A 10802-nucleotide genomic window follows, 5' to 3' on the forward strand; every position below is an offset into this window, starting at 1 on the left:
GAACAGAACAGCATTTTATTAATCAGAAACAGAAACTACAAATATGTTTATAAGTGAACGATGGCAAAGCTTATGGAAAAACGAGCAAGTCTTACTTCACATCACTTCACAATACAGCAGAAAAAAATGCCCGTCTTGGATAATAATAACAGTAGATGGCAGCATTGTGCCACCGAGTCGCCTAGTCTGCCCAATCCAAAGGAGCAGAAGCGCAACGACGACGTAAACCTCAGTTCTCACGAGACTCTGCGTGATCCAACATGGCTACGACCTGTTTGTGGAAAGTAAACAAAGTGACTACTGAGCCAACTACATCTGTCTCTACATTATCAAGGTTTCAACCCTGAGGAGCTGGACTATTATATCGATTCCTACTCCGAACAATTATTCACAATGGTTAAGAGCGAAAAACTAACGGAGCCGCTCGTAACCCGACTCCATCATCAAAACGATCACTGGACTCATTCACCAACTCAACAACCCAGAAGCAGCTGAATGAAGTACAAATACTTTTTTTCAACTTTGTTATTTTCCAACTTTCTGTGAATGGCCCTTGATCTCTCACGGTCCTTGATTAATGGTCATGACAATTTGTATATTAATTATCGTGAAATTGATGTCACGGTCCATTGTGTATTCAGTGGTGCTAGTTTCAGTCATTATGCAAATCTGCTGTTTACAAGGCTGGGGAAACCTACAGTCAGCTGAGACTGAAGAAGTTACTTGGTTGAGTGAGGAAACGCTACGTCCAGATGCACACAATTAATTTTCTGGGGTAAATGAAAGCAGTAAATTGTGTAGACAAACTCTATATTGATAGACAGCTTTTATGCTTGAAAATGGTAAAATGGTGAAAACTCTTTGGCTGTATAAATGCAACTATGCAATATACCATAAAATATGAAACCTAATCACAATCCAGTCATAGAGTTTTTGATCCAGAAGGCCAGTTTATAGTATCTACATTGCAATAGTCCTAACAAGATGGTGCTTCATAAAATTTTCTCTTCACTAAGCAACCTGCCAACCTCAGAACTTACAATAGCTGGTGACTTTAATTCTGTGTTGAATCCAGTAATGGAGAGATCTGACCTTTCTGTTAATAAAATAACACAACAGAATACATGAAAAATTATGCCTTTATTATTGTTGGACTATTGTTGGACACTTTCCACTTGATCAAGAATACACGCCTTAATTCTGCAGACATAAATTATGTTTTTATTAAGTTTTACATTAATTTATACACCTCTTACTTTGACCCAGATATTAAAGATATTTGCAAAGTCATCAGTACGTCACACTAACTGATGCACTTGATTTCTGGAGCGTGGCCCAGCAGGTTCTCAGTTTTGGAGGAATAATGTGGTTGCTACAGACCATGTGGTATTAGTTCATCAGCTCAATTTTAAATTCAGGATTCAGTGCAGTTACTTTGTATAGTAAATTGTATAGTATATGTACAATATAGAGCATTAATAAGTCATTCCAGAGCAAAGTAATGTCACAACACTGCATTTATAATACAGAATTACAACCATGAGACAAAAACAGCAAGAAATGAAACCAAAACTAGAAAAGCATTTCCTGAAGAAACTGCAGTGTGAATGCTGATAGTTGAATGTTTTGAGCTGAAATGTAATAACTGCTGGAATGTTAAGTTAAAAAATGTTGAATGAGCTGAAATACACAGAATCATTCACTTGAAGGTTAATGTTCAAAACTGCTGAAAGCTGAAGTTCACACAGACAAAGTTTCAAAGTTGGAAAGCAGCTGAACAGGTTTGACATGTACATTAGAAAAAGCTGACTAATGACAAAAGAAAATGTAGAGTCAGAAAACACCTGAATGATTATTGAAACCTCATATTCTTTAAATTAGCAGAAGATGAATTATGTATTTTAAATGTCTAAACTCAAGAATCACAAATGAAAAAAGATGCTTGCATGTCTGCTCTAATCTGCTGTGTGTGTAGATCACTGCAGGAGGAATCCTGAAGTAGAGCTGGGTTGATGGTAATAAAAGTGGAACTAAAGTCCACAAAAAGTAGCCTGGCATAAGTTCCTGCACAGTCCAGATTGTCTGTCAGAAAAGAGCTCATCCAAATCTTTGGAGAGTCATCAACAGACCTGTGGAGTGTGTGTGTGTGAAACGCTGGGAAAACCAGAAAAACAAAGAATTAAGATAAAAGAATGAGCAACAAATCAGAAACCCAAAATTCATCAATCATCAGGACTTAGAACATGACATGCTTTTTGCAAAATTTTAAAAGGCTTATAGATATCTAGAAAGCTACAAATACACAATATATTTTAACATTAATCAATACCAGCAGTGATATTCTAAATATGTCAAACCACTGTGACCTACTCCTCCTCCGCCATTATGTCAAAACGCACCTCACAACAGGAACAAACATGCACGTAACAGCTTGTGGTTTAGTTGCGAAAAGGAGACAGGAAACACCAGTATCGCAAACAATTTCTTTCTACCTGGTTTCATCCACAGCTACAAAACTCCACAGGACTTCCTCCTCCCTTCCACTCCTTGATTCCTTTCTGAGCAACCAGTGGCCTTGCCCAGACAGGTAAGTTGAAATAATGGACAATGAGATGATGCAGTAACTATTGCCTCAGCCCCAGTTGCATAACTCTGGTTTTTCCTTTTTCCCAAAGTCATCACATTATCTCAAATGCATGTGGTTACTTGTCACCCATGTGACTTGACAGTATTTATAGTTTTTAGAAAAGAGTTTTGTTTTCATTTTCCTATTTTGAAAGAGGTCACCTGGTTCACTGATTCACTTGAATTCAGTTGGCTTCTACATAAAAGCAAAAGAACAGAAAAGAACAATAAAAGCAAATACTCCCTATAACCAAACCCAATGACTGTTTTTAACATATGTGCTAAAATCTGGTATCCAGCATATCTATCTAGCTAGCTATCTTTTTTCTCTCAGAGAAAGATAGGTACTATAGATAGATAGATATGCTGGCATATACATATACTTTCTGAAGTAAAAATCAAATGATTTCAAAGAAAAAGGGGCCATTAACCAGATGTTAATCATCTAGTGGAAAGCTTAAAATCATGATGACTGTTAGAGCATCACATTAATGTACGAGGTGTCACATCAGTGTGTAATATTCATTCACATGCTTCCATATACCCCGCCCTGTGACAGCTGGAGTAGGTTCCCGCAACCCTGCAACCATGAATTAGATAAGAAGTTATATGAAATAGTTTGGAGGGATGGATGGACTTTCATGCACTGTGCATCACTACTGTAGAAAATTGTGTTTGTGTGAATCTATTACAATGCATCTTGATAAATCCATTTGTATCCATTTTCTGGCTCCACTAAATTAAAAATTTATCTTGGTGCACAAAACTACACTGATAAATAAGAGTTTATTTATTTTGGAATTTTCCCTGTTTAAAAGTGAATCAAACCAAGAAGGTAAAGCACTGGGGTTTTCCCTCTTCTGTCCTTAGATAACCTATCATCATCATCAGCCTGAAACCTTCCTTTCTCTCTTTTCAAGTGGTTACAGTTGTTATACAAGTGATTCACAGTTGTTTCCCCTAAAATTGAATGGGGCATTTATTCTGTGGAATAAAGGCCACACGGATTAACAAAAATTGAGAGTTTCACCATCTGCTGGTACCCAGCAGAGTTTGGAAATGATTGTACAAACCATTTACAGTTTAGTTTGGTTAAAATTCTTGAACTAAGCAAAGTGATTTGAATAAGTGTAGTAACTTCGATTTCTATTTCAGCTAATCTCTGCTTTGCTTCCTGTCTTCACACAAGTGCTCAAGACTCTGTAATCCAAGACCCAAGAATGTGAGAAGTAGTTATAGTTTTGCATTATGCATCGTTTTTTCCATATACAGATTCAAGTTTCTGCAGCCAGAGGTCAGCAAGCCAAGGTCTCTGTCCTTGTTTGAGTCATGATGCTAGCATGATGCCCACCCAACCAACATTTACTTAGTCCCTATAGGTGCAGGTCACCAGGAATTTAAAAATTTTCCATCCAAGCCTGGCTCCATGAACATGACAATAATAACAAAATGTTGCAACAACAACAATAATAACCTCTGTAGATAAATTTAAATTTGTGAGTAATAGTCACAGTATAACATGGCAATTTTTAAACACATTTTTCATTAAAATCTTTCTAGAGAGAAGATTTCCACATCATATTTTTGGTGAGCTATTTATCTATTAGAGCTTTTCAAATCCTGTCTTGTAAAGAGGAAGCTGAGTAGTGGGCCATTCTACAAAAAGCACTGTGTATTCCTCTTTTCTCAGGGAATGTATAAGTCTTTTTTTAGATAAAGGGAGTTTGATTCTCGTGGCAGTTTTAGAAAGAGAAAAAAGCATGACAAGCAGACTGATGTACTGCAACATGAGGGGAGTTTTTTTTCACATCCTTTTGCTAAACAAAATACCAAACTCTGTGTGTAAGTGGGCCGGAGACCACATGAGGGGCAGTTTCTGAGGAAAGAAAAAAATTTAAATAAAATTTCTGTCTTGTTGTTGCGTATACTCCCCTGCTGCTGAAGTTCACCCTCCATGGAAAACCATGTTTAGTCATTTTCACTGAATGACATATAAAATGATACATGGAAACATAAAAATGTGTTATAAAGTATCTTTGCTTATTTGAATGCATCTTGGCATCTTTGATTCCTCTTCTCCTTTTCAGTGTTTTAGTTGATTGTGTTAGATTTTATCTTGGTATGTGTCTGTGACGATAGACAACAGTCTCCAAACAGTTTGTGGTTTTGCGTGGTCTTTTATTCCATGGCCAGTTTTGTAAACTAAAGTAGCACTGAAAGAGTTTTGTGGAGTTACAGTAAAAGGTTGTACTTTGCCTTCCGGTTAAGGCAGATTTGGAGATTAGGAGACAGTTCTTGTAATAAAGTTGGATATCATTGCTGCTATAAGACAATAAAACTACATTAAAACAGATGAACTGTTTTGAGTATTCTGGATTTGATGTATGTATTTATTTTAACCTTTGATGGTTTAACATAATTGTAGTCCACATAGTGAACAATAGCTGACAGTGTGTTACTGTGTTTCTTCCATAACTGTTTCATGTGTACTTCAGCCAGTTTTTTGTCTGCCTTTCAGATATTTCTTACACTAAAAGTTATTTTTATTGTCTGTAATAATAATTAACAACAGCTAGCATCTCATCAGTTAACATTCGCCATTTTGGAAACATGCCAAGCCAAATTATCTAGCATAATACAGTGTGAGTAGGATGTGACTACACAGTAGCACCAAATGCTGATAGTAAAACTTCTGTGTGTGACTGTGTGCCAGAATAAGTGCTGTATGAATAGTTGAAGGTGGTTTGCAATATACTTTAAGTGAGTGATCAAATTAGAAAAGGTCTATATAAATGTAGTCCACCACAGACATGAAGTGTCACCAATTTAATCATGTCAGTGACCTTCAGAATCTATTACTCTGTCCACTGTCTAATATATGTTGAACAAGTCCTTTCTAAAGAGAGCAAATTTGTTTCATATGCTAATGTTGTGGCCATCAGTGTAAGAAGTAAACTTTGTGAATTTGATGTGCCGTGCTGTCGCTATGAGTCTTCCTGTGGGCATTGCGGGCACACTCAATTTTTATTTATGCAAATATATTGGTTTTAGCTGATACAACTCCACTGTTTGCAACCTCTCTGCCTATCTCACTGGTCACACTTCTTTCCTGTTTCCCACAGCTGTTTCATAGCTAATACAAATATATACATATATGATAGATATAGAAAAATAGAGCTCATCTTATCTTGACCACCACTGGTGACATCATTTAACACCTTAAGATGCTACTCCACCCAAAATATAGTTTGAGCATGAAAGGCTCACGCTCGCGTGAAGATGACTGTTAAAAACTTGCAGCTTAAAGAATAAAGACAGACATTCTCCATGATGACTGTGATGCAGTCACAAAGCCTCCCCAATAGGCATGGCTGTTTTACACAACTGTTATTTTGTAAGCTCATGTGAAAGGGATATCATATGTTCTTCTACATTATCTCTGTAGAGAAGGTTTTTAAGGTTTGTTCGTTTTGGTGTTGTGACACCCTCTGGGTAGCTGTTTTTAAACTATGGGCCAGAGATAAGCCTGAGGCCCAGGAGCTACACCTTAACCTTTGTGGTGTTCGAGATCTGGGATTTCCACCACCGGCTATCGTCGGTTACCTCTATGAAACCAAAGACTACTTCAAAATAAAGTGCTATTTTCATATTCTCTTCAGAAGATGGTTTAAAGTGATTGTGAAGTTGAAATATCATTATATGTTAGTTTTCAAAGTAAGCATCTAACATAAATAAATCACTTGTTATTGTTTTTACAATTGGCTGAAATATACCACCTTTAAACTTATGTTGAGCACTCAAAGTATTTTCCACCCAGTCCCATATACCATCATACAGCTTTTTTTTTCCTGGCTGTTTCTAACATTTACACAATCAGTCACACTCTAGTGGGGGCAATGAGGACAACATGGGGATTCAAGATCTTGCCTATGTAGATTAGGGATTGATCACGCAACCTTCCCACTGGTAGACAACCCGCTACCACAGCCTCCCACGCTGTTGCAGCAAACGTAGAACGGTGTTCCTCTTTCCAGGGCATGGTTTGTCAGTGACGATGAAAAGACATTCAGATGCAGCGTGTTCCCATTTTTCAGTTTTCCAAGATCAATTTATGATAATCAATTCAGAATAGTAATGAACTCTGGTTATCTGACTAGAGTGCTGACTAAATCTTCAACACTTACTCCTGTGTGCTAATAGACATGAAACACCTACACTCATCCTTACTCATTACAGTTACCATATGATGGTTTTCATACAAACAAGCCATGGAAAGGATTATTAATGATACAGTTTCAGATGGTTTGTAATCATGTATTACATATATTCTACCTTTTATATAACCTCTTATCATTAATCAGTCCATCATTTCCATTAATCATTGATCTATCCAAGCTGTTAGAGAGCAAGAAGGTGGTGTCCACCCTGAAGGGCTTGTCATGCCATCTCAGGGCACACAGAGATACAGACAGACAAGTGTTTGTACTCAGAACATACTTCATAGAGTGCCTTTTAGTAATTAGAACAACATCTTATTTGTATATCACATTTAAAACATGAATCCCAAAAGGTTGATTCTGTTCATCTGGATGTAGCGTTTTCAGTGGGAGAAACGTTTCGTCACTCAGTGTTTCGTGAGTGACGAAACGTTTCTCCCACTGAAAACGCTACTTACCAGGGATTTACTTACCTGGGTCAAAGTGACCCACGTTTAAACAAATGCCCCTCCTTGAGCCTGCTCGTCACAAGTGCTTCACATAGCCTAATCACCCCAGTGTTGTGTCTGTGCTGTCTTTACATTACTATGTGACACACCAAAAAACATTTTTCAGATTTTGTGAATATTACTCAGAAAAAAAATCCCAAGCACGAGCTAGATAAAAAGGACAAGGACATTTTTTCACAAACGACATAATGCTAAGTATTATCACAGAAACAGCTCATTTTGATTCAAAAAACCTTTATAAAGTTATTAGGGAAGTGACACATGTACTACAAATGCAGGTTGACGATGACATCACTGGCAGTTAATTGTTGGTGGAATATCAAACACAATAACGTAAAAAACATTTGGCAATAGTGGTCAAACTGACTGACGAATAGCTGAAGGTTGCAGACTTTTCTGTGACTTATTGCCCCACATTTGAACTGGCTTTCAGTGTGTCTGCCCCACATAGAAACGAAGACAACACAACAACATATGTGAACACTTCACATCAATAGCTAACATGTGCTTTTTAAAAATTTAGAATAGTAGAACAGAGTGATCTGTGGTCTTGCCTCTGTACGCAGGTATACAGCAGGTGAGTGTATGTGCCTGTTTGAAATGATCTATTGAGTTGTGTGGGTGTACACTGAGGTGCAAAAGGGGATTCCACACAGGTGTCTGGTTTTTTATTTGATGTTGGTATAACTCGATCATACACATGCCATGTGCAGAGGAGGTGTGGTGTGTAAGATCCTCCCAGGCACTGGGTCTCTATTCCTCATTGAGTCTCCACTCACTCAAATGTGTGACATCATTGGAGTTTCCCCCTCTATCGGTAAGAGCCTTTTAAAGCAGCCTCTCGCAGATAGCGGCATCAAACAAGAAGAAGAGGTGGAAGAAGAGGAGGAAAGGCTGCTAAGAAGTGAACTGTACCTGATAGAAGGCACCCACTAAAAACAATGGAAGGTGAATGCATGGTCGTGCTGGATACAATGATCGACAAAGACACGGAGAAACAGGCAACACAGGAAATCAAGCCCAGGTCAAAGCTAACCATGGCCCTCCTGGCATTCACACTTTGCCTCGCTGCTACTGCTGCTGCTGCCCTCGTTGTTAACAGGCGTGCTGAGGTGGGTTTTAAAATACTCTCTAAACTACTCAAGAGCGCCATTGACTCTCAGAGTGAATGAACTGTTTCACCTAAAACCAACCAGTCTGTAACAGCGTTCTGTATCATGCTCTATTTCAAACAGGCTCCTGGACAAAATGAGGACAATTTTGGTGAGTACCCTTAACTCTTACAAAAGTAGTGGACTTATTGACGTTTTTTTTTTTTTTTTTAGCTTAGTAATGTTAGTGACTAGTAGGCGAAAACACTGTATAATTCCTATTCTCTGTCTTTTCTTGTTCCCAGATCTCCATCACACTTTGAGGCAAATATCAAATGTGAGAGCAGCCATTCATTTGCAAGGTAAGGGATGAAACCCAAGTCAAAAAAAAAGTGCAATCTAAAAAAGTTACCAGGCATATTTTAGACTGACTGTGGAGAATCATACTACACCTTTCCCAGTGTTGTAATCATGAAATCACACGTCTCTGTGAGATTCATGGGACATTTAGTGGATCATAATTAGAGGAAGTTCTTGATTCAGGAAGCTTACCAGTTTTTCCAGAAAGTTTTAGAACTTCTCCTTGATTTTTAAGGGCACATTATGCCTGTTTCCTTTGGATATTTTGGAGATTTAAATGAGTTCTAGTTAGACTGAAGAATGTAGATGATAAATGAGAAATAGGCTCATTCATTTGAAATTTCTCTTCAGGAACCCTTGACTCAAGGGCAGTTTTATTTCACTGTTAATCAGAAATTTACCATGGTGTCCGCCATTTGTCTGTACTATTCAACAGGAGTACACAACTATAGTAGAAAGACCTCAGTGGAATGGCAGAAGGATGTGGACCAGTCCCACTCTCAGGGAGGACTAGAGCTCGATAAAAATGAAATTGTGATTCCTCGAGATGGCCTCTACTTTGTTTACAGCCAAGCATCTTTCCGGGTTGACTGCAGCAGCGATGCCGACGATACCTCCTCACACCCCATGGTCCACCTGAGCCACACTGTCCAACGCTGGTCTCGCTCATATGCACCTAAATATGTGACCATTCTTCACTCTATCCGTACAGTCTGCCAAAAGACAACCAGTAGGGATTCAGATGAGGATGGGAACTGGTACTCTGCAGTTTACATGGGGGCTGTGTTCAACTTGTATGCTCATGACAGACTGAGAACACAGACAGAGGAGGCAATGCTGGAGAAATTGGAGGATGAGCCAGGGAAGAACTTCTTTGGTGTTTTTGCCTTGTGAGGAGAGGTGTCTGATGCATGTAGGTGAAATGGTGACCTCAGACTCCATTTCTCCACCATGACCTGCTGTCCTTCTGGAAGGCTTTTAACTATTGAATGTGAGGAAGCCACAGATGGTTCACATTGCACTAAAGAGGTGATGGAAAATGTACTTTTACCATCGGCCATACTTGAAATATTTGTATCAGCAAGTCATTTCATTTTTGTAAGTAAATCAAACCATTGTAACTACAGCAGTCAACCAAAGAGTGCTACCATGTCACTACAGGCTGACAGAATAGAAAAACAAAGGGTTTACTTTTTGGGGAATTTATTTATTTAACATATCTTTGTCGTATTTATTTTATTTGTTGTATTTATTTATTTATTTATTGAAATACGTATATATTTATTAATTTTATTGTGTGTTTTATACTGAATGTCCAACTGTATTTGTGCTGATTTTTATTTATGAAACTATTTGTTTCGTTTTATGGCAAGTACAAACAAATGTCTAAGAATTTATAGTGCCTGTGGTACTCTGAAATATTTGAATAAAACTCAGCTTATAAAGAAATCATGTTTGCAAGAGCTGTGTTTATCATTTTACAAACCAGTGAAAAAAAATAAAAAATATCAAACATGCTACAGGGTCAAACTAAACAGAGCAAACAAATGAGCCACAACGGCTAAAGAAAGCTCAAAGTATTGCTAGTGTGTGCGATGGGACAATTAATTAACACACGGTAATAACCACAGAGCACAGTGTGTCCTCTTGTTGTGTGCAGCGAAACAGTCATGGAAGTGGAGGAGTGTAACAGTTACTTCATCGAGATGACCCAAATTTATCATGCTTGCTAAATACTGAGATATTTGTCTCTATGACACCATTATTGAAATGTATATGTTACCTTTCAACTGCATGCACACTAAAAGAATACTTTATAATACTTGCAAATGAAGTAAAATTAAATGTGCAACTTATTTTCATGTAATCACCCTCCCAGTGTCCTGCCTCCAGTCAGTGAAATGGAAATGGGGGAAATACAGTTAGGTCCATAAATATTTTACAGAGACACCTTTTTTTCCTCATTTTGGTTCTGTACATTACTACAATGAATTTTAAAT

At 37.8% G+C, this 10802-nt stretch overlaps 1 protein-coding gene across 2 annotated transcripts; it reads left to right on the forward strand.

Moving 5' to 3' along the window:
• Window positions 1-227: 227 nt before the first annotated feature.
• Window positions 228-10251, forward strand: LOC146362427 (tumor necrosis factor-like). Of its 2 annotated transcripts, XM_084919192.1 has the most exons (6): window positions 228-500; window positions 2509-2587; window positions 3781-8463; window positions 8587-8614; window positions 8748-8804; window positions 9239-10251. In XM_084919192.1, the coding sequence occupies exons 3-6, from the start codon at window positions 8293-8295 to the stop codon at window positions 9694-9696; spliced, it is 714 nt and encodes a 237-aa protein (XP_084775318.1). In that variant the 5' UTR covers window positions 228-500; window positions 2509-2587; window positions 3781-8292; the 3' UTR covers window positions 9697-10251. The 2 variants fall into 2 exon arrangements, with proteins under 2 accessions (XP_084775318.1, XP_084775317.1); XM_084919191.1 differs by having other exon boundaries at window positions 2509-8463.
• The last annotated feature ends 551 nt before the right edge of the window (window positions 10252-10802 follow it).

This window comes from Perissodus microlepis, chromosome 22 (assembly GCF_051167445.1).
Source record: "Perissodus microlepis isolate ML-2025 ecotype Zambia chromosome 22, ASM5116744v1, whole genome shotgun sequence".
Classification (NCBI taxonomy): Eukaryota; Metazoa; Chordata; class Actinopteri; order Cichliformes; family Cichlidae; genus Perissodus; species Perissodus microlepis.